Genomic DNA, 24487 nt, shown 5'->3' on the forward strand with positions numbered 1-24487 from the left:
TGGGTTTCCGTTTTTTTATTGGCAGGATAGACATCCTGACATCTGTGCATGAGATAATAAATAAATAAAATAAATATTAAATAAGGAAGCAAAATAACTTAGGAATACAAGGGTGTCAAGAACACACATGATAATAACAAAAAAATGCTGATCGCTTATCTAATAAATGCAACCAGCAATGTGAGGGCACTCGGGCTAGCGACTATCAGCAAGAGGTTTCAGTTGTGGGTTTGGGTCCGTATCTCATGCCTTTGGGCAAAGCAAGCCATTGTACCGATACCACCTTCTGGCCTCAGGGGAGCTTCAGTGTTTTTGGATTACAATCATAAAGTGTCAACATACTTCTATCCAATTATTGGCTTCCTCAAACAATAGAAAACCCCATACATGGTTATATATCTCTAGCTAGGAATGTGGAAATATCATAATCGAGCAGTGAATGCCTGTTCTAGGGCAAACACGTATACACAAAAGAAATATGAAGTCCTATTTCAGAAAGAACAGCAAATAAGGGAAATCTCTTTTGCATTCAGTTTGCTTGAGTTGGAAGAGACCCGAAGGGCCATCCAGTCCCACGGCATTCAGTCATGCAGGAACACACAATCCAAGCATTCCTAACAAATGGCCATTCAACTTTTGCTTAAAGCCTCCAGAGGAGACTCCTCCATATTCTGAGACAGCGTACAGTTTCCTGCTATTAGACAGTACTTCAATGGGCTAGCAGACTTGACTTATCTGCTAAAATTTACTAAACTGCTGATTATGTGATGACATTTGAGGAACCTTGGAATTACTAGGAAAAGGAAGAACCTTCAAGATTACTCATCCTCACATTATCAAAATAGTAGTGACTTCATCCCTGCCCCAGGCAGTAAAGATGGGAATGATGCACCTCTCGCATTGGATTGCAATTCTCAGCAGCTCAGACCAGAGATAAAGAATTCTAGGAGTCTCAGTCCAAAAACATCTGGAGGATCTCAAGATTCCCACCTCACTTTGTAAGCTAACTGAATTAAAGCCACATCTTCAATATGATCATAAATTCATGAACATACATTGCATTCAATCCATGATGTCTACAGGCACATGGTTGAGGACTGGGAAGGCTGACTTTTTCATATAAAGAAAAGTGGCAGGCATCTCCTCTTCTAGTTCAGTGGTTGCCAGCCTTTGGTCCTCCAGTTCTTTTGGACCTCAGCTCCCAAAAATCCCAGCCAGCTTACCAGCTGTTAGGAACTGTGGAAGCTGAAGTCCAAAACACCTAGAAGACCAAAAGTTGGGAACCACAGTTTGACTGTAGAGTGGTAACATGCCCCATTAACTTCACCCAGTTATAAAGCGCACTGCTAATATTGCTACAGACCTATACAGCTTGTGACTCACCAAGCTAAACATAGGTTGCCAGGATTTTAATCAACCTTTAACTTCTGTCCTCTGGGATGACAAAAAGAGGACAGAAACAAATGTTAAGCCTCTGCCAGATCACAATATACTCAGCTAGTAGGCTATGTTTAACTTGGCAAATCACAAACTGTGCAGGCCTCTAACCAAGGCACACAACAATAAGGACAGCGACAATAAAGAGACACATTACCACTCATTCTTTGAAACTGAGGGTACATCTACACTGACCACTTAAGTCAGTATCAAACTGATATTGAAGAAAGCAGTTTCTCTGCAAAGATTACAAAGGAAGTCCTGGAACCAGTTCGAGGGCTGGATGGTGATTACATAAACCACAGAGAACTGATCTGCATTAAGGGCTTTCTTTGGAGCACTTTCATGGGAGTTTGTTGTTTAGCTGCTGCAGTTTGGAGCCAGCTCGAAACTGAATTAAATGGTTGGCATAGATGAGACTTTAGTTCATTTCTTCTAGGGGCAAACTGTCTCAAGATACACAAATCAACATTGCTCACAAACACCAGTCTTCTTCCTCAGCTAGCACTATGACTAGGAAAGACAACTTCTTGCAGTCTTGTTTATAAGTCAGAACCCTTTAGATCAGTGGTTCTCAACCTGTGGGTCCACAGGTGTTTTGGCCTACAACTCCCAGAAATCCCAGTCAGATTACCAGCTGTTAGGATTTCTGGGAGTTGAAGGCTAAAACAACTGGGGACCCACAGGTTGAGAACCACTACTTTAGACAGAGGAGACATTTGGTGGGAGCACTGGTTGTAAGCTTGCTGCCTTTGGCATAGAAAAGGGCAATCAAAATGGTCACAGAGTTGCAGCATTGCTCTAGGAGGAAACATACATAGCTTAGGACTTTTTCGGTTTTGAAAAAGTAGGTAATACAGGCATAACACAATAGAGGTATGTAAAACTGTGAATGGTCTGGAAAGGAAAAGCAGTAGGAAGTATTTCTTGACAAAATGCTAAACTAATATAGGGCATTGCCAAAAATGGCAGCTATGGTAGATGGTTTTTAAAATGGATCAGACACATTACTAATGGATTTGTCATAGAATCACAGAGATGGAAGAGATCTCATGGGCTATCTAGCCCAAATCCTTGCCAAGAAGGAACACAAAATCAAAGCACCCCCAAAAGATGGCCATCTAGTCCCTATTTAAAAACCTCCAGAGAAGGAGACTCCATCTCACTCCTAGGCAGCATATTCCACTGTTGGAATTTCTTTTTCTACAGTTTGAATTCATTGCTCTGTGTCCTAGCATCATACTGCCTCCTCTGCAGTATGACATGATAACTGTGGGACATAGAGACCTGGCCTACATACTGGCCTTTAACTCTCAATCTAGCAGATTCATCTCCTTCCAATCTGCACACATGATGTATATTTATCAGTGATAAGAAGTTATTATTGGGTATGCCATTGGTCCAAACAGAAAAGTAAACGGAATGGAAAATTTCTTGGGCAAATAAACCCCAACCCTCCCAGACTTACAACAAAGTAATGGAGTACACAAATCAAGTGACTGAAGTGAAAATCTCAACAAATACAGCACACCAGCTGCTATTGCACATTTCAGCACTTCCCTTTTTTCCCTGATAATCAACACAATAAACATTTCAGAACCATGCTCTTCTTTAGAATCATGTCTGACCCTGAGAAAAATTCTCCAGGATAAATATTATAAATCACCTGGAATGACTCAATACCTTCGCAGTCTCGGCACCTTTCTTAACACACAGCTGCTCAAAGTCTTTCTATAGCAGTATTTGCAAGCCTGCACTCTTGTACAAGATTAGCTGGCGACAAGCCCTGTGAAACTCACCCTATATACTCATGTAGAAGTCTAGAAATTTTAGTCAAAAAATCAACCCCCGCAGAACTGGGTCAACTTATCAATCGGTCTATGTGAGTATTGTCCCTTGACTCTTATAAACAAGAAACCATTGTACTCTCTGAGTAGAGGGATAAAAGGTGAGAGTGTAATCCACCCCAGACAAAAAAACTAAAGGAAGCACCAGCCCCCTCTACTGTCTCCAATGTGGTGCCACTTCTGATTTTTTTTAAAATCCATGGGCAGGAAAATGGGGGCATCAACCAGGGACAGACTGCCCCCTGGACTGGCATGGGTGCTTTCTCCTCTCTATGGAATGATCTCAACAGGTCATTTCAAAATCCATAATTTTGGCCGCAAAACCTGCCCTCGACTTATACATGAGCATATATAGTAATGGAGCTCATTTCCCAGTAAACATGTAAAGGGGGTGCATTGCAAGATGTTGACTTGGTCCTGGAAGAGCTAAAACCCACACTCCATAGACAGCAATTTGGACTTAACCCCAGAAACGGTCCCTGATCCTACTGCTACCTGGATCTGTAAATGAGGGACAGAACCCAAGTTCACTTGTGAACAAAAGACAGATCTTGTTACAGCACAAGAGAAGGACAGGCACCAGGAATGTGGCTACAAGGCTAACTAACTGAGGAGGAAAATAACTGCCTTGCAGGGGAGCACATGTGACTCAGGATGAGGAAGAGTTGAAATCCTGCAGGTTGCCTGCTTATGCCAAAGGGTAGGGTCGCTCTAAGACCCAGAACTCCGGGCAGCAAAGCCCACTATTCAGTAAAGAGACAAGTGGCAAGCAGAACCTAAAAGGCAAGCCATGGCACTTCTCCTGCTCATTCTAATATTGATTTCCCCCCAAACCTGAACTCATGGCCATGAGTATCCATCCAAAGCTTTGCATCCTCCAGTCAGATCAGAAATACAAGGCCAGAGCACAGCTAGAGTTCTCTGTGGAGACCTGCAGAGATGGAAGGGAAGGGAAAGGGGACGATTACAGGATGGAGACTGGCCTAGTGCAAAAAAAAGTTTCTTCTGAGCCCATGAGGAGGCCTCCCTGAGCACTAAAGTTCCACATGCACATGGCTGTAGGATTTGTCCACAGTCCACTCGCTCGGGTCCTCCTCCTCCTTGTTTGTGTATCGGGCCATCTCCTCCTGGAACTGGAACTGCCGCCGCTTGTTGGGATCAACGTTGATCCAATTGTTGGCAATCCATTTGGTTCCTTCAGTGACCAAGCAGCCTCCATGCAAGGAGTATTCATCTAGGTCACCGACCCAGCCTGCAAGAAGATGAGAACACATGAATTACTCTGGGCTTGGCCCCATGTAAGCCGCCCCAAGTCCCTTTGGGGAGGTGGGGCGGGGTATAAGAATAAAATTATTATTATTATTGTTATTATTATTATTATTGTTGTTGTTGTTGTTGTTGTTATTATTATTATTATTATTATTGTTATTATTATAAACATCCATTATCTGGTGCTAAAACTGCTCTTGGGTGATTTCAAAAAGGAAAAAAATCATTCTCATACACACACACACACACATATATATATATATTATGTGTGTGTGTGTGTGTGTGTGTGTGTATATGGACAGGTTGCTTACCTGTAACCATGTTTCTTCGAGTGTACTCTGTGAATTCACACTAATGGAGAAGCTGCGCCTGCGCAGGTTCCGACGGAAACTCTTCCAAGCTGAAGTTCAAATTTTGGCGGTAACCACGCCCCCCTTCCCAAGGGGCATATAAGGCAGCCCCAGGCGCCCGCTCTCCAGTTCCTACGCCGCCAAGGCAACGAGAAAGGAAGAGGTTTGCCAGAGGGGAAGGAAGGGCGGGTTTGTGTGAATTCACAGAGTACACTCGAAGAAACATGGTTACAGGTAAGCAACCTGTCCTTTTTCTTCGTGTACTCTGTGAATGCACACTAATGGAGACTGACACGCTAAGGTCCCGGATGGTGGGACAAGGCAAACTCGACAACCAGTGAATGTCCAAACATAAGTTTATTAGGACACATTGAGATAACAGTCCCAAGAGACCAGTGCAATAAGTTGCCCGAAAGGACCAGTGCAATGCCAGCATGAGCATAGTACAAGAGAACAGAACATATTAGGAAATACTGAATAAACGTAATAGAAACACAGAAATTGCGTATAGTGCATATAAACGCTCTCCCAAGGGAAGAGGGGAAAACATCACACAACTTGACACACCCGTCAGGGTCAATAAAGTGTTACAGAGCAACAGAGCAACTGCCCAACACAATTAGGGAAAAAAACATATCCCCAGAGGTAGGTATGGGGAGAAAAACTGGCCCATAACTTGAAGGAGAGGTATAGAGAGTCACCTGCGGGTGAGTATAGGGAGAAGAAGGACGTTTGAGAGTCAGGATAGGCAAGATGAGAGTACTGATCTTGCGAAGGCCGAGTCTTTTAGGGCTTTATTGTCTAGCCTGTAGTGAGAGACAAACGTAAGTGGGTTCGACCAGATTGCCGCTTTACAGATGGAGTCAAGCGGGATACCTCTGAGGAAGGCGGTCGAAGCCGAGAGGCCCCTCGTTGATCTCGGACGGATGGATGGAGGGGGAGGGCGTTTGGCCAGCTCGTAAGCCAACTCAATGGCCTGAGCAATCCAATGGGACAACCTTTGGGAGGAGATGGGATTACCCAACTTGTCCGGGGCATAGGCGACAAAGAGTCTCTGAGTCTTACGGATGCCCTTGGTACGGTCCTTGTAGAAGAGGAGCGCCCTGCGAACGTCGAGAAGGTGCAGTTTTCGCTCGAGAGGAGAGGAGGGGTTGGAGAAGAAAGCTGGTAGAACAATGTCCTGATTGAGGTGGAAAGCTTAGGGAGAAAGGTAATGTCCGGGCGAAGGACAGCACGGTCGTAGTGGAAACGTAGGTAAGGCTCATCGACCCTGAGAGCAGCAAGCTCAGATGGCCGTCGTGCCGAAGTGATTGCCACTAGAAAAGCCAACTTCCATGAAAGCAAGCGGAGATCAGTTGAGGCTAGTGGTTCGAAGGGAGCAGAAGTGAGTTGAGAGAGTACGAGTTCGAGGTTCCAGCCCGGCGTAGGTGGTAGCGACGGTGGGCAGATGTTGTTGTAGCCTCGAAGAAATGTTTTGATCAGGTGGTGAGAGAAGAGAGACGGCTGACCATGGCGTTGAAAAGACCAGGAAAGAGCTGCGAGGTAAGCCTTAATAGAAGCGAGAGAGAGTTTCCTCTCGACGAGAGTCATAAGGAAGTCGAGGACCACCGATACCGAGGTTGGAAAGGAGTCGATATTACGGGATCGAAGGAAGGCGTGAAAGCGAGAAAGTTTGTAGGTATAAGCTTTGGTTGTAGACGGCTTATGGGCTGCCCGAAGAACATCTTGTAGGTTTTGCGGAAGGGAGGTTAGGTAAGAATCCTCCATGCAGTGAGATGAAGAGAAGGAAGGTCCGGGTGAAGAATTTGACCGTCCTCTCTCTCGAGAAGGTGCGGCGAGGGAGGCAGAGGGCGAAACGTTCCTCTGGAGAGGCGAAGAAGGGCTGGATACCACGGTTGGCGGGGCCAGGCCGGAGCTATGAGAATCGCTGTGACCGAGATCGAGAGGAGTCTTTCGAGGACTTTCGGTATGAGGGGAATAGGGGGAAAAAGATAAAGCATCTCCGCTGACCAGTCCAGCAGAAAGGCGTCCCCTAGGCAGCCGGGAAAGGAGTTCGGGGGAAGCCTCGCTCCATAGCGGGGTAGCTGAGCGTTCTGGGGGGAGGCAAAAAGGTCCAGAGTAGGTCGCCCCCAGTCGAGGAACAGATTGTGGAGGATCTCGGGATTGAGCTTCCACTCGTGAGAGGAGGATGTCATCCTGCTGAGGGCATCTGCCAAGTCGTTTTGGGCACCCGGAAGGTGAATCGCGGAGACCTGGACGTCGTGGGCTATGCACCAAAACCAGAGGCGGGAGGAGAGGTGCATCAACTTTCTCGAACCCGTACCGCCCTGTTTGTTGATGTAGAATACTGCTACCAGATTGTCCGATTGAATGAGGATGGATTTGTGGCAGATGAGGTGGGAGAAAGCTTTCAGGGCTTTGAGGATGGCGAGAAGCTCGAGAAAGTTTATGTGGTTGGTCCTCTCGGATGGGGACCAAAGATCTTGGACCGTCAGGCCGCTCATGTGGGCTCCCCAAGCGTAGGTGGAGGAGTCCGTGGTTGTGGTTATTGAAGGTAAGGTTGGATGAAATGGAAGGCCCCTGCACACGTTCCGGTGAGACGTCCACCATGAGAGGGACTGGCGGACGTTTGACGGTATCGACAAGTACTTGGAGTTGTGGTGGTAGAGCGGCTTGAAAGTGTCTATAAACCACCTTTGTAGAACCCGAAGATGCAGCCTGGCGAAGGGGGTCGTGAGAACCGTGGAGGCCATATGGCCTAGAAGGACTTGAATGGCACGGGCTCGGACCCTCCGGGCGGATCGACATAGGGCGATCTGGTGGCGGAGAGCTAGGAATCTGTCGAGCGGTAGCGAGACAGTCTCTGTGACGGAGTCGAAGAGAGCTCCGATGAATCGGATTTTGGTCGACGGGGAGAGATTTGACTTCTCGGCATTGAGTTGAAGGCCGAGAGATTTTAGGAGACGCAGCGTGAAGGAGATGTGGCTCTCGAGAAGAACAGGGTCGGGCCCGACCAGAAGCCAGTCGTCCAGATAAGGAAAGACCGTGATGCCATGCAGCCTGAGGTGGGCCGCTACGGCGGCGACGACCTTGGTAAAGACCCTTGGAGCAGTGACAAGACCGAAGGGTAAAACGGTAAATTGGTAGGTTTGGTCGAGGACTTTGAAACAGAGGAAACGTCTGTGAGCCTCCCGTATCGCCACGTGGAAGTAGGCGTCTCGTAAGTCTATGGAGGCAAAGTAGTCTCCCAGCTGCAGCATCGGGAGAATAGAGGCAATAGAGACCATCCTGAATTTGGAAGAGCGAATGAAGATATTGAGGGCCCTTAGGTCCAGGATGGGGCGTAGCCCGCCCCCCCTTTTCGGGACTGTAAAGTATCTGGAGAAGAAACTTTGAGGATCCAGTTCGGGAGGAGAGGGACGGATGGCCCCTTTGGCCAGGAGGGCATCGATTTCGGCCAGTATCTCTGGAGAAGGAGTTGAAGAGAGAATGTGACCTGTAGGTGGGAGCTCTGTGAACTCTAAGGCGTAGCCCTCTTGGACAATGCGAAGAACCCAAGCATCTGAAGTGATGGACTCCCATTGATTGTAAAAGGGGGGCAGGCGGTCGGCGAAGGCACAGGAGGGTCGAGGCAGCGTGGGCTCTACATCGGTAGCGGACGAGGAGCTTTGGCAAAAGGGGATGGCGTCAGGTACGCCGGTTAGCCTGTGGAGGAGCGGGGGTGGTTCGACCCCGTTGCTTTTGCGGATGAAGTCCCCGACGGGGTTGGTGATGGCTTTGATTGCTCGAGCCCGAGGGGCGCTTGAAAGATTGGTGCCGGAAAGATTGCGGCGGGAAGCGACGGAAGCGGTGAGGGAACCAGCGGGTGCGCTGTGGCTGCGGTTGGTCGCCACATTTAGACGCAAGAATTTTAAAGTCATGATTAGACTTGAGTTTGTCATCGGTACCGGAGTTAAATAGTCCGAGTGCATCAAAGGGGAGGTCCTCAATGACCTGTCTGGAAGATGAGGAGAGACCTGACGACCTCAGCCAGGCGTGGCGATGGATGGCGATCGCGTGAGCAATCATCTTGCCCACCGTGTCCCCGGTATGTTTCGCCATCTGGATTTGATGGTGGGCAAGCGAGTCAGCCTCCTGTTGGAGGGTGGTAAGGACGGAGCGGTCTTCGTCTGACAGTTTAGCGAAGAAGGGCTGTGCCTTCTCCCAGATAATCTGCTGGTAGGCACCCATGCAGGCTCCATAGTTTGCCATCCGGCAAAGTAAAAGGGCTCCGGAGTAAAGCTTTCGACCCACAGCGTTGAAGCGCTTCCCTTCTCTGTCGGCCGGAGTGTTTGACTGACGACCTGAGGATTGGGAGGCCTTGACGACCAGGGAGTTGGGGTCGGGGTGGTGTTTCAGCCACTCCAAGGTATCGTCGTCGGTACGGTACCAAGTCTCGATCCTCTTCGAGGTCGGAGGAATGGAGGAAGGGGTTTTCCAGGAGGCCTGGATAACGTCCAAGAGATAAGGCAGGAAAGGGAGTAGCGTGGCCGGCGGAGCTTGGGCCTGCACCCTTTTGAAAACTGGATCAGACACTGCTTTGGAAGTCTGCTTGATCTCCAAACCCAGGGCGTCGGCCATTCTGACCATCTGATCAGAGAAAGCACGAATATTGTCAGTAGGAGAAGGCGGGTCCGCCTCATACGCATTGTGAGGAGGAGAGAGGTCGAGTCCGAGAGAGACTACCGAAGCCGAGAGGACAGAGTCTGGGCGGTCAATGTCAACATCTTCCTCCTCAGCCCCTTGGGGGGACTGAGGGGGAGAAGAAAGCACAGTCTCGGGGGAAGGCATGGCCTCACAGGAAGAGAGGGCCGGGAGCCGAGGATCTTTAGAGGCTGAGGCCTGGGCTGCTCGAGCCAGGCGAGCCGTTTGTCTGCCACGCTCCGGTGTCGAGGTGGGAGGGAAGAGCTGTTGGCGCGAAGAGTGAGGCGGCGCAAGAGGCTCCGGCACCGGCACCCTGACCACCGTTTGGGTAGAGTGGTGGGGTGAGTCCTGCAGCTCCCCGTCAGACAGGGGGTGCAATGGAGATTGAGAAACATCTCTAGGCCTCTGGGCTGGCACAATTGGAGAAGACCTTCTCGAGGAGGTTGCCGAGGAGGACGGCGGGTCTCTCCTTGAGGAGGCCGAGGAAGAGGAGCGCTGAGTCAGCCGTTTTTTTGTCGGCGGTTGCTTGGATGCAACCCTCAAGGACTTGCCAGGTGTGGGAGGAACCACAGCTGAGTCAGATTGCGCTCGACGGGACTCCTCGTGAGCCCTCTTAAAGGCTATTTTAATAGCAGAGGAGGACGGAGGGGAGCCGATACGAGAGCGGATCGAGGTCACCGAAGCCAGAGAGCTCGACGTCGAGGAAGGCCCCACCTTTCCGGAGCGGGTCGACACGGTAGCCGTCGTCACAGTACACGGTGGCTTGACCTGTTTAGCGGCCCTGGAGGTCCTGGACGCCCTGGACGAGACCGAGGAGGCTTTAGCTGTCGGAGGCTTAGCTGGTGGCGCCGACATTGCTCTCAGAGCTGAAGACGACGACGTACCCGACGTCGATGGAGTCGGTTCTGGCGCGAGAGATCTTTCGTAGAGCGCCGCTCTGAGCCTAGTGGCTCTGTTCTTTCTGGCCTGAGCCGTGAGAGCTAGGCAGAAGCGGCAGGTACCGACCACATGAGCCTCGCCAAGACAGAAGAGGCACTTGGCGTGGCCGTCTGAATCAGGAATTTTAGCAGCGCACTGTGTGCAGCGTTTGAAACGAGTAGTAGACATGCGAAGAGTCCGAAGTGAACCTTGCGGCGGAAAAAAAGGAACTGGAGAGCGGGCGCCTGGGGCTGCCTTATATGCCCCTTGGGAAGGGGGGCGTGGTTACCGCCAAAATTTGAACTTCAGCTTGGAAGAGTTTCAGTCGGAACCTGCGCAGGCGCAGCTTCTCCATTAGTGTGCATTCACAGAGTACACGAAGAAAATATATATATATATTGTGTGTGTGTGTGTGTGTATAAGCAATAGCAATAGAAGTAGCACTTTTAGCAGATCAGAAGTTTCTTGAGCTAGCAGTAGAGTGAATGCATTTCAGAAATTACAGGATCAGAGTCATTATTTAAAAGTTACAAAAGACTTTATTGAAAGAAGTACATGTCTATATAGGAAAATTAGGGCCTAGATATCTAACTATCTAGTGCTCTGGAGACATCTTCTCTCTCCATGCTCCCAGAAGAAGAAAAAGGGAGGACCCAGGGGCTTTCCAGGCACTATAGAAACTTTTAATAAAAAGAGGCATGTCTCTGAGAAGTATCAAATAGCAAACAGCAGTAAGAGGCAGACAAAGAGGGCAATTTCCCTGCCAGCTAACTCAGCTGCCTATCTATTCCCTTGCTGAGAACTATAAGCTTTGTGCGGTATGTGGTTGAGTTCCAACAATTGCATTATGTGGTCAGTACATATTCACATAAAGCAATATATGCATTAAACTGAATTATATTACACTGGCCATATGATGCAATTTCAAACTGCATTATATGGCAATGTGAATGGGGCCTCAGTTAGCCTACTTCATCAGGAGACAGCATGAGAAACCTTCATGTAAAGAATTGGTTACAAGAAGAGCACACCCTACCTTCCCCATCTGACAGGTAATTGTACCAGAAGACAGCAGTGCCTTGCAATGGTTTGACACGTAGGTTCCCCTTATCACAGTGTTTACGAGTGTCACGCAGATCAACATCATTCTGGATCAGAGACTAAGGGGGAGAAAAAAAGATGGAAATGCTCTCTGAGCTGGATACCAATATAAAAACCTATCATTTTTTGTCATTATTCATATTCTCCTTAACATAGATCTCAAAATAAAACAGCCCAATTACTGGGAAATATATTGAGAGATACAGTAGAGTCTCACTTATCCAAAGTAAACGGGCCGGCAGAACGTAGGATAAGCGAATATGTTGGATAATAAAGAGAGATTAAGGAAAAGCCTATTAAACATCAAATTAGGTTATGATTTTACAAATTAAGCACCAAAATAACATGTTATACAACAAATTTGACAGAAAAAGTAGTTCAATACGCAGTAATGCCATGTAGTAATTACTGTATTTACGAATTTAGAACCAAAATATCACGATGTATTGAAAACATTGACTACAAAAATGCGTTGGATAATCCAGAACGTTGGATAAGCGAGTGTTGGATAAGTGAGACTCTACTGTATTGGATGGAATTCTATAATTAGTTCCAGCAAGAATACACTCTTGCAATTAGTTGTTGAATGGCAAGCTGAAATGTAGGCAAATCCAGTAGTTTCAATGGCTGTACGATACTTACGTAGTGGATTGTTATGGCAGATAGCTGGCTTATTCGCAGGTTCAACTGCACTTTAGGAATTTTTATAATTTTATACTCTTACAATTTTATTAGTGGGATTTTATATGTGCTATTGTTTATACTTATACTACTGTATTAATATTTGTGTATTGTTGTTTATATGCAGCACTTGGAGTGCGTCTGTGAGCCGCCCCGAGTCCCTTCACGGAGATGGTGGCAGGGTCCTAATAAAGATGTTGTTGTTGTTGTTGTTGTTGTTGTTGTTGTTGCAATCAACAACAGGACTCATGCCATTAAATAACAGCAAAGAGTAATAAGGTAGAATGATTTAAGAAACATAACCAAATATTTGGATGACAATGCAGTGCTCTGCATTTTAAGTCTGCTCTAATGAATAAATATGTCAGGCCTCAAATTTGTAAGCTTCAAATCTGATAAGAAAAAGCATATGGAGTATAAAAAAATACAGACTGGTAAAGCATTGTTTGCTTGTATTGACTCTTAAGATAGAGCAGCAGAATACTCAGCTTCTAATTGCATTCAATGATTTTAAAAGGTGGAGAATTACCTTTCAGATGTTCAAAGAAGACATGGACCTTGCAATGCAAAGATTTGCTTTGCATTTTAAAAATGCACTTCCTACTTCACATCAATTTTAATTTCTATAAACAAATTCAACAGATTGACTGATAGTGCAATCCTATGTGTACTTATTCAGATATTAAGTCCTACTGTATTCAGTGCAATTTAATGCCTTGCAAGTTTGTATAGTTACTCAAATTGTAACCCAAGATTTTTTTAAATTAATAGTCCTGTTTCTTTTCTTTTGCAGCCCCTTTCAATTTTGATGCTGTTCACCCACTGAATTTTCATCCATTTAACATTAAATAAAACCATAAGGACATATATTTTTTTACAGAAAACTGAGAAGAGAAAATCCATACCATCTCTTCATAGGTCCTATTGTCTGCAATAGGAAAAGTGGTTTCGCCTCCTCCTGTCACGTTATTCAGGTAGAACAGGACAGTCACATAGCTGTGAAACACAGAAGGTTTGCAATACATTAGCCTCAAAAGGACTAAAATACTTAACACTTTCCTTGACTTGGGCTTTGTAAGTCTCTCTTGATGTATCTATTCAATAGAGGTAGTCTCATTTTCTGCCCAAAGCTTACTAAGAAGACAGACATTTCTGGAGATATCTAGAATAGCTGTCTCTGACATAGTGCTCTTCAAATATTTATGGGAGGCAACTCCTTCCTACCCCATCCGTCATGAGCAGAGGGGAAATGTTGCCTAAGACAACCTATTAGAAGTTGGCAGCAGGCTGTGGAAAGTTATTCTAAATCATAATACTCGCCCCCATCAATATCATTTCCGCCATGAAACAAGGCTTTAATAATGGATGTAAATGAGGAAGGGACTATTTCTCTTTTCATTTACTAGAGAAACACAAGATTCCTATAACAACCAAGGAAGCCTCTGACTATCACACAGATGTGAGATTAGGACTCCTTAATGCTTTAATACTCACCTAAAATATTACTGGGTTTCTATCTAGCATAGAATATTGAGATAAAGAAGAACAAAACAGTGGACATTTTCCTTTGTCTGTCAGGCTCTAGACTCACCGGCATGAAGTCTCAAATGGAGCTGTTTCATTGGCCACCAGTTTGGTGTGTGTGCAGGCAGTCTCAGGGAACACTGGCCCACTGTCCATGTGAGCGTGATAGTGACCTCCCTGGTCGTATCGTACTACTTGAAGGGGCTCACTGTGCTCCACAATCTCTGGGGGCAGACGGGTCAAATGAATCACCCTGAAAAAAGAGAAGTACACCTACTGAACTACATGGATTTCCAGAAATGTTCCCACTGCCTGACTTAGATCACCTTCTTTCTGGGACAAGGTCAAAAAGGTACAGCAGATGATAGCTGATAGGACCTCCTAGCTGTTGCCTGTACCAGTGGCACAAAACACATTTACTCCCCAATTAAAATGTTACAGTATTTATCTAATGGTTTTAAGTATTCATTCATAAAATTGTCATGCAGCTGGGAATTTTTTCTAATTTGGATTTGTTTTAATTGGCCAATCATGTTAGCCCTAATGACTTGCATATAAAAATTAAAGAGAAGCATCTTTGTCTTTCTCATCCCGTTTCTTTTGAACATGGGGGATTCTGGATGAAGTCGCAAAACTAGCCTTATGAAGGAGAAGCAAACTCAGATCCCAATCCTAAACATACTGACTGGGGAATAGGCTTCACTGAACTTAGTGTAATGAAGTTTTGAAAAACAAAGCTTGGGACTGTGCTATCCATTCTACAAGAAGAGGGTCCTATTTCTGCCAACCCTAATTTCTCTCTTGACAGAAATAGCAGCTTTGTACAGTGTGAAGAGCTGGGACAGAAGACAATTTTTATTGGCATTTCAGTGCACGAGAGAAGGGTTCAAAATGTCTACTCACAATGCTGACTACTACTAGATCTCTTTTTGCACCTTTTAAATTTTAAAAATAAAGTTAAAATAAAGACATGCTACAATGCATCTAAAATACTGTCTCATTTCACAGGCTTTGTTTGCACTACTCTGTATATTTAAGTAGGCAAGAAATGAGCAATTCTATTTAAAAGGGTTCTTAAGAAAAACAAATACACTTAGCAATAACATGACAAACATATCAGTAACAATTTTCTTCCAATACTTTCAAAAGAGTTGTGTAGAAAAACAACAACAAACCCCAATAACAAATTATGTACAACATAAAACTATTTAAATAGGTTTAGCAGCTTATAACAGATAACAAAATGAAGCAGCATCGTTTTACATCTCTAACAAATGATCTCCCTGTCCCCTGTGCTTCAGTTAGGTATTGCTGGGGTGGCCTTTTCTAATTACCTTTGCCTTATGGAGCGCATGACTTGATGCGCCCCCTCGCCTTGATAGAGCCACGTGTGCTGGCTATTCCGGACTAGGTCACTCATCTTCACTTTTTGGCTTCCCATATACTTATGGAAGTCCCGGATGTTCAGCTGCTTAAACTCTTCCAAACTCAGCACACCTGGCAAGATGGAAATAAAACGAAAAGGCTATGGACAGCTCCATTTTAGGCAACTAAAGGAGATGAACTAACCAATTCTCAAGTATTGATTTCTGTATCTTGTTTGACTTTTTTTGGAGATAAATATGCCATTTTGAGATCTGATACACATGTAGTACTTTCTCAGACTTTAGTAGCTGTTCTGTAGTTGCAAGAAAGGGGCTAAGGAGAACTTGGCTTTTCCTACCAACAGCAAAAAAACAAGTTGTAGCCTTTAAAAATGTTAAGAAATGAAAAGAACAGAAGCCCAATAAAGTTCAAAAGGTAAAGGGGGAAAACTCTTCTAGAACCAGAGAGTATAATGGTTTGAATGCTGAATTAGGACTCTAACGAGCTGTTGAGGAGACACTAGGCCATGGAATCATATGGGGTTACCTTGGGCAAGCCATGCTTTTTCTACCTAAAAAGAAAGCAACATGAAACAGTTACAAATGTATAACCCTACAATATGCCTCCTGAACTGTCCAAGACAAATTGTTTTTGTGAATTGTAGTAATCGATGTTACGAGATATTTTGAACGTGATACAAGAGTTTGGTAGAAGTTTTGGTGTGTCCTTAACATGCAAAAAACCCCAGCTACAAAGATTTCTGAAAAAAACAGTAATTAAAAAGTACCTGTAGAATATATAAACAATTTAGGGTATTGTTCTATGATCCAGGCGGAGGACAAATGGGGGCCTAGACAGAGAAGGATAGTCCATTTTACGGGGGGAGAGGGGTTGAAGGAGTTAAACCATTTCCCCCTGTTATTTCTCCCACCCATGTCACCATTGTCAAAACAACCATTGTTCATGACATGGGAAGTTGGGGGGAGGGTTAACCAGTGAAAACAAGGGAAATTATTTTCCTTCTTCAACTCCTCCCCCCCCCCCCCCCCCCAATAAAATGGACTATTCTTCTCTGTCTAGGACCCCTTTTGGAATCAGTCCAGATAATGGAACATTACCCAATTTAGAACTGTTTTTAAATTAAATCCTACGCATTATTTAAAAAATCTGTACCACATTATTTCATAAAAGGTATGAATATGTTTCTTCAGATTGTTTTTCAGTAATAATAGTAATAATAATAATAATAATAATAATAATAATAATAATAATAATAATAATAAATTTTATTTCCTATCCTTCTCTCCTTGTGATTTGAGTCAAGTTACAACATAGCTTTATAACTATATCTTAGAGAAATATATAGTTATAAAGTGATTTTCTATAGACTGGAAATTTTTATAGCAAACATGATACTGAAAACAGGAAATCTTGGTTTTGCAAGAGTGCATTGGGGAATTTTTGATATGCTTGGTGGCAATGTTTAGGAGCCAGAAGAAAGAGGAAACAGTAATTTAGAGGGAGAAGTAGCAATTAGATCCATAAAAAATATGATTGAAATTAGGTTCATGTACACATAATGGCTTGGCTCAGGTAGAATTGTCTATTAAGCTGAGAGATATATTTCAGTCTTGAGATCAAGGACTTTGTGGATAAATTAACCAATATTTTCCATGTAATCTAAATCAGGAGTTAGAAATTACATAGCACTAAATATGCTATTGGACCCATCAGTCCTACTTAGGCTAGACAATGGTGAAGAATGCAAGAATTGCAGTCCAATAACATCTGGAAAGCCCCAGGCTTTTCAGCCTTGCCTAAAATGGAGACTTGGAGGTTGTTGTGAGCAACTTATGGTTCTCTAGTCATTGTTGGACCCCAAATCCCTTCACTACCTTTACTAACATGCTATTGCTTGTGATGATGGGAACAGCAGCCCAATGATTCCCCATGCCAGACTAAGAGATTTGGAATGGTTATAGGTCACAGTTGACGTGTCTATGAGCACTGAAGTCCAGATGACAATTGCACATTTTCTAATCACAGCTCAGCCCACAAGAGAGCTAAAACCTGGTTTTAAAAACAAACAAGTGCTATCCTATATACTAGATGTTAACAAAAAGGTTTTGTACATAGGAAACAGCAGGAGAACAGCAGCGCTAGTCACAGTTAATTATGAAATGAAAAGAAAACAATGAGACTCCGAAGAGAAGGCAACTTAGGACAGTCATGACTGTCACTAATTTCCAGTGCACACTCACATCTTCTATTGCTCCATCAGCGAAAGGCCCCCCCATGATCTAGCACTATATCCAGGATACGAGTCTTTGCTTTCTTGCTGCCACACTACTAACAATGAAAGCAAAACTTGAGAAGAGAGCCCACCCTGGACACCCCAAACACGGCACTGAGAACTTAATTGAAGTCCTTTTGTTTGCTGATGTTTACAGTGCTGAAAACACCATGGACAGTGCATCCTCCCCAGCCTCTGCCAAAGACGTCATCAGCTAGAAGGGCACCAGGGCATGGGGTTGCCCACCGGATTTGAAGCCTCGCCCCCCATTCACCAAAGTGTTGTTTCCCACTCCAGCACAACCTCTCCAACGGCTGTGCAGATCACCAGGCAAGCTGGCAGCACGGCTACACACTTTGCCAGTTTGCCTAATTTGATTAGGAAATGGAGAGGCGTTCAACTGAACACATTCTAATTAGAAGAGGGGAGTTCACGGTGTGCATCCGGGCCAGCAGGAGCTCTCAGGAGGCCAGCAGGGTGGTTGAAGCCATCTGGAAGCCATGTAGCCTCTAGCATAAAACTGAGGTTATCCAACTGCCCGTAGCAGAGCAATACAAGAGCCAAGATAAGATCATTTTCAAAATAATGGTCAAACAATTCAGGTATTAAATATTACTACATATCCAGGCATTCAACAGATTTAGAGCAAATGTTAAAGGATGATGAGCAGGCTACATCTTCAGACAGTCCTTTACTACTGAAGCCAAAGACTTTAGACACATCATCACTGACCTACCAAGCCTTTCTCATGCTGTACTAATTTTGCAAGCTTTCTATTTGCTGGATCACAAAAAGCCTAAATCTCCTTGGGGCGGGAGCAAGAGTGAACAGTATGAGAAGGCAGCATTTTCTCTAGCTCACCATTGCCATCTGGGTCTGCTTTCACAGCAGTATACATTTCCCGGATGCTCTCAGGCGTCATCCACCGGCCATTTCCTAGGCGGGTATGTGTCAACACCTGAAATTTAAAATATATCAGCTTCAAGAAAACCACTGTCTAGTACTGGTGTTATGCAGGCTTCCTGATGTTTTTGGATTCAAACTTTCAATAGTACTAGCTAGCAAATCTCCAATCTTGAGAAATGATGGGAGGTGCACTTCAACAGTATCTAAAGGTTATACAATTCCCACCCCTGAGTTAGAACCTGGAAAAAAAGTCTATCATGTATCTGTTAACAAATGCTGCGTCTAGAGAAACAAAAAGGAGATGCAACACCTGAGGTGAACATTGCCTACTACTGCTTTATGTCACCAGAGAAACCCAATAAGAGTCTTATCTAACTGGTGGGACACACAGATCTGAAACTGAACTAACCAATGCTATCAGTTGTCTCTCCTCAATGAAGCACAGACAGGTACAGACAAGTGCTACTTCAATATGTGACTAAGAGCCACAGGGACATTAAATTAGGTCAGTTCTGTTGGACAGAAAACATTTCTCCTCTGGGCCTCTATCCCTTGTGGAGAGCTGACCTCAAAGGTATTGCTTAAAGGTCTATCCAGTCAATTTTAAACTATGAATTAAAATTTACATTTCACTGGCATACATTATTTTAATGTGTTTTAATCTTAGGTCTATGTCTTTAAATAACATATACATTATGTTTTATGTATGTATTTTAACTATGTTTTACCCTGCCTTGAGCCTTGATGATGATGATGAATAAGAGTTGTGCAAAGCTGATTCTGCACAAGTTAAGGGCACTTTAACTTGGGCCCTTAACTTGTGCCAAACTCAGAGATGCTCAGTGTGGTCTCATTTAGATGAAACACTAACTATATTTCAGCATTATAAGAGCAAACTTGTAAGAGCATCATGTGCATCAACTTCCCCCTTTTCTTTAGGCAGGGGAGGAATGCTGCCTGTCAACCCTCTTAGACACCTACTTCCCCGGTTTTGCAAATAAATGAATAAACAAATATGAGAGTATACAGCATCCAAAAAATCTGATTCTCTTGGTTCCCATGGTTTTCCTTTGAAACAAGGCACCCTGCAGCATGTTAAATTTCGCTTAAAAAAAAAAGAGAGAGAAAATGAGTCTCTGGTTATTTTCAAGTCTTCATGTCTAAGCTAGGAATTATGAGTTAAAGCAAACTGACTTGTCTGAATAATCCACAGCTAAAAGAAACCAGTGTCTTATTCAAGAACAAAAAATAAAGCATTTTTAGTTTCAAACATGATGTATATTTTTCTGATTCTTGTTGTTACAACTGTACCAGAGAAAGCTTACAGTTCTGATTTATTTATCGTGTCAGAAGCTGTAAAGAAGTGTGATGTTTTAATTTATGGATGACATGTTTATTTGATTTGTTTAAACAGTCAGGTTTGGCTATGTTTAAAATGGGTGAGTATTGGAGTTGATAATATGTAGGGGAAGGTAGCCATCTTAGCCTTCTGAGGAAGTTGCCCTAGCAACGGGGGCGGAGCCAACCGCTGTTTGAAAGGAAAAGGGGGAATGTTTTAAAACCCAGTTGGAGTCTGTGATTTTTTGTCGCAGGAAGAAGACTGATTCTCATGTGGAGGATCAGGGTGACTCAAATAAAAGAATTTGAGTCAGGTCTAAAATAAAAGGATTTATTTTAGACAGTCTGTGATTTTAAATCACAGGGAGCAGTCTGGTTTCAAGACTGAAGGGAACCAGAAGGACAGACCTCTATTAGGCCAGACTAAGCAAGTTAGGGGACTTGTTTAGGGTCATTTACAGAGGCTGTGGATTAGGGAAAGTTAATCCCAGTAGATCCAGGAGGATCAGGTTTTAGTTTAGCTGAGAGGAAGAAGTATTTTGAAAGTTTGAACACCTCATATCTGTTTGTAACCATTAAGCTAAGTGCCTTTAAAAAGTTATAAGAAACCATCAAGCTCTGTACAAGCAATAAACTTGTTTTGATTTAATTCCATCTAAGTCTCTGTCACAATTATATACCAAGTTAAGCAATATCAACATCTGAGGTAAAATAAACAAAGAAGGTATAAAAAGAACCAGTGCCATCTGCCGACATCTCCTCCATTGGTGGCAGCGAAGAAGATAATTAAATAAATAATTAATTAAAATCATCATCCATAAGACATCTTTATAATTGGTGGTATCTGTGTGTGTGGTGGGATCAAGAGGATTCCATTCCTGTCACACATCTGTACAGAAGCGAATTGAGAACATACTGTAAGTCGCTTCTGGTGTGAGATAATCGGCCGTCTACAAAGATGTTTCCCAGGGGACGCCGAAATGTGTTACCATCCTGCTAGGAGGCTTCTCTCATGTCCCCACATGGGACGCAAGGGCTGACAGTCAGGAGCTCACTCCGTCTCACGGATTCAAGCCTCCAACCTTAAGGTCAGCCAGCACAAGGGTTTAACCCAGACAGTTCTGGGTTTAACCCTGACAGTTCTAATATTCTTTTAGCATTAAATGTTTATCGCTCCATATTAACAAGCCTCATATCTTTGAAAAAATTACCAACAGCCCATCCTGAATACCTCCTTTAGCTGCAGTTGTCCATCTTGATTGTGATCTAGAAGATTAAAAATATCCATCTGGCTGATATCTATCATTTCCATAGCTTCTTCATAGTCATCTGTGGGCAAAATCTGGCTTTTCTGTAGTCCTTTCAGTTGAGCCAGGTGGATAATTAATTTACATTCATCTTCACTCAGAAAGTCTGGAATTTCTACCCAAGAGAGAGGAAGAGAAAGAAAAAAAATGTTGCTATCAAAAAGTAAATACCAAGGAACACATACCGTCTTTGCTGCTCAGCTCAGGAATGAGTATTTAGGCTGAGCATTTAAGCCCTTTGTCTCTTCCCAATTTCTGATCCTGAATCCAACAAAAAAAATCTCCTTTATATCCTAAGTGAAGAAGCCTGAATTAACGGTAACAAAGAGGCAAAACATCCAGAACACGACAGATGTGATCTTGAATTATTTTCCTAGCTTGTTTTATCTTGGGACCTCATGCAAGGGAAACAAAAGCTTGGCATCCAGGAGTTTATTTACTGGCCAGTGGAAATAAGGTCTTTCCCTTAAAAAAAAAAACTCCCCCCTCCCGTTTTTTTCTGTCACTCTCCAAATTACTAGTTTTCCAGATAATTAAACATTAAAAGTTGTCCACAGCTCAATTTTTTATGTTTATATATCCTTACTAACATTGCTTGCCCCCTTTCTTTGGATGGTTAACTGTATAGAAATATAGGTTCAGCTTAAGTTTTAAGTTCCTGCATGGCTAAACATTCACAGAGGGGAGGGAGGAACCAGAATTCTTATTTGGGTGGCAATTCCCTTCATGGCTACATCCTGTTTGTATCCATGATTGGATCTTGATGCTGAGGCGGGGAAAAACCTATAAATCCCCTTAACGTTATTGATATGTATCTGCAGCTGTGCCTTAAGGCAACATTTGCAGAAGGAGCTTGAGTCCCTTTTGTCACACATAGAATCATAGAATCATAGAACAGTAGAGTTGGAAGAGACCTCATGGGCCATCCAGTCCAACCCCCTGCCAAGAAGCAGGCAATCGCATTCAAAGCACCCCCGACAGATGGCCATCCAGCCTCTGCTTAAAAGCCTCCAAAGAAGGAGCCTCCACCACGGCCCGGGGGAGAGAGTTCCACTGTCGAACAGCTCTCACAGTGAGGAAGTTCTTCCTGATGTTCAGGTGGAATCTCCTTTCCTGTAGTTTGAAGCCATTGTTCCGTGTCCTAGTCTGCAGGGCAGCAGAAAACAAGCTTGCTCCCTCCTCCCTATGACTTCCCTTCACGTATTTGTACATGGCTATCATGTCTCCTCTCAGCCTTCTCTTCTGCAGGCTAAACATGCCAAGCTCTTTAAGCCGCTCCTCATAGGGCTTGTTCTCCAGACCCTTAATCATTTTAGTCGCCCTCCTCTGGACGCTTTCCAGCTTGTCAACATCTCCCTTCAACACAATACAGAATTTCCTTGTAGTAACAGCTCCACTGACTTCTAGTCTATTGCTGATCACTGTTCAAAGCCCTATATCCCTCTGGTCCAGGTTATCCGAAGGAGTGCATCCGCCCTTACAAACCAGCCCATACTTTGAGATCTGCTGGGGAGGCCCTTATCTTTGTTCCACCACCTTCACAGATGTATCTGGTGTGAACGTAAGAAAGGGCCTTCTTAGTAGTTGCCCACCAGGATCTGGAATTCTCTTCCCAGAAAAATTAACACTGGCACACTACTGTACTTATTTTCCCCCTCAGAAAAAAGTAAAAAACTTTCTATTTTGGCAGGCTTGTCTCGCTCAATGAATGCACAGCCTCTTCTGATTATTGTGCTGGTGTACATACAGTATGTGTGTGTATTTAATGATGTATGTTTTCATCTGGTTTTTAATCTTTTTGTCTGTTAAACTAGTTTTAACTGTTGTATTTTGTGAATTTTAACAAGTGTTTTCTAGAATTTGTTATAAGTCACTTTGAATCCCAAACTTGTGATATAGAGTACAGAATATTTTCATCATCATCATCATCATCAGTTCCCTGAAATAAGGGTTTATGGTCTGACGGACAAGAGGTAAGTGGGGTCGCATTTCCTCTGGAGGAATAGAACATCTATCTCTTGCTTCCTACCTTGGTTAGTAGGTGAGGTTGCTGTTATCAGTATATGTTGGTGGACATCCTAGTTAACTGTTCTGGTTGAACTATTTGGAGTTGGAAAATTTCTGGCCAGGAATGTATGTGTGGACTCTTATTCTTCCTCATTGGGCATGCTGCTTCTAACTCATGATTGTGATTGTCATAAGGGGATTTGAACATCTGCCTCAAGATATGCCCCAGGCCTGGCAGCACTGGTTAACTAAGATATAAGAAGCATAGAATAACTATGGCTGCAACTGTATTCTTTTGTTTTATGAGTGTTGCAAGACTGCACAATGATCTGAGGACGTGCCATCATAGATATGGATTCATTCACTCCCTCCATGTGTGGGTGGTATTTGGGCATTGGCACTATGTGGACCCTATGCCTTAACATGATGGGAGAGTGCCTGACATTTCCATACTTTTGGAATTGTATGTGCCCCCTGCTGACTAATGGCAACCCCATGAGTTTCAGAGGGTTGTCTTAGGCAAGCAATACTCAGAGTTCCTTCCTCTGAAATACAACATACAGCACCTGGTATGATGATGATGATTCAGTGATGGTATCCCATCCAAGTAATAGCTAGAATTGACCATCAAGCTTGTCAGCCCCAAATGCTTCATCATTTCCTCTCAAGGAAATTGTTTCAGCCCCTGAATCATTTTGCTAGCCTTTTCCTGCACCTTTTTCGTCGTTAATGAAAATTATCCCTTTGAGTTTTCTCTTCTCAAGCTAAACATACATTGCACACATTGAGAATCTCACCAGGATGGTGGCAGATCTCCCTTTCTCTCCAGCAGCATAGCTGTTTGGGAAGTTGCCCAGCAAGGAGACTGAAAATTACTATCAAAATTGAGCTCAGGCACTTTCCTGCTTGTTACCTTGTTCTTTCTTTTTTTCTTTCTTTTTCTAATTTTATTTCCATATGAAAGAGCAACAGCTGGAGCTTGGAGACAGCAACATTCACTATTAATGGACTGCTCAGGGGTTTGTATTACGACTTAAATCCTGCACTTTATAACTTATAAAGTCTGCACCTGGAAAATGAAATGCAAAGGTAAGTCCTTGTACATCCTGATAAAAATGTTTATCTAGAGCTTCTAAACTTCCTTGTAAACATACCAGAAGCAACTAATTATTTATATGGTGATACACTCAAATGTTGGTTTTAACTCAGGTTTAATTGGTAAAGAGCAAGAACACCAAGAAACTGTTTCTTGAGTCATAGGAAATAGAAAAGAAGAAAGCACAATGGCTATGTAAACCCCTGACAGAGAATGTAATCCCCTTAGGAGACTCTTTTCCTCAACTACCCCCACCTATTAGTCAACAGCACAACACAAATTAACAAGGAACCAATCTATTGAGCAATGCCCCCCACCAATTTGACATGGTCTACATTTAAAAATGGCAGTGAGGTGACAATAAA

The 24487-nt window shown here is 43.8% G+C and overlaps 1 protein-coding gene and 1 long non-coding RNA gene across 2 annotated transcripts in view; one reads left to right on the forward strand and one right to left on the reverse strand.

Moving 5' to 3' along the window:
- p4htm (prolyl 4-hydroxylase, transmembrane) overlaps positions 1-24487 on the reverse strand; it is a 43903-nt gene continuing 19416 nt past the window's right edge. The window contains exons 3-9 of the mRNA XM_003217859.4: positions 20944-21134; positions 18330-18426; positions 15145-15307; positions 13878-14063; positions 13192-13282; positions 11541-11664; positions 1-4536 (exon numbers count right to left, since the gene is read on the reverse strand). Coding sequence (XP_003217907.3) covers positions 4319-4536; positions 11541-11664; positions 13192-13282; positions 13878-14063; positions 15145-15307; positions 18330-18426; positions 20944-21134 — 1070 coding nt within the window. The 3' untranslated portion in view covers positions 1-4318. The remainder of the gene's footprint in view (positions 4537-11540; positions 11665-13191; positions 13283-13877; positions 14064-15144; positions 15308-18329; positions 18427-20943; positions 21135-24487) is intronic.
- On the forward strand, positions 19962-20366 carry LOC134297092 (uncharacterized). The gene is made up of 2 exons (XR_010003820.1): positions 19962-20026; positions 20057-20366. It is a non-coding gene; the product is annotated as an uncharacterized LOC134297092 (long non-coding RNA).

Source organism: Anolis carolinensis, chromosome 2 (assembly GCF_035594765.1).
Source record: "Anolis carolinensis isolate JA03-04 chromosome 2, rAnoCar3.1.pri, whole genome shotgun sequence".
NCBI classification, from domain to species: domain Eukaryota; kingdom Metazoa; phylum Chordata; class Lepidosauria; order Squamata; family Dactyloidae; genus Anolis; species Anolis carolinensis.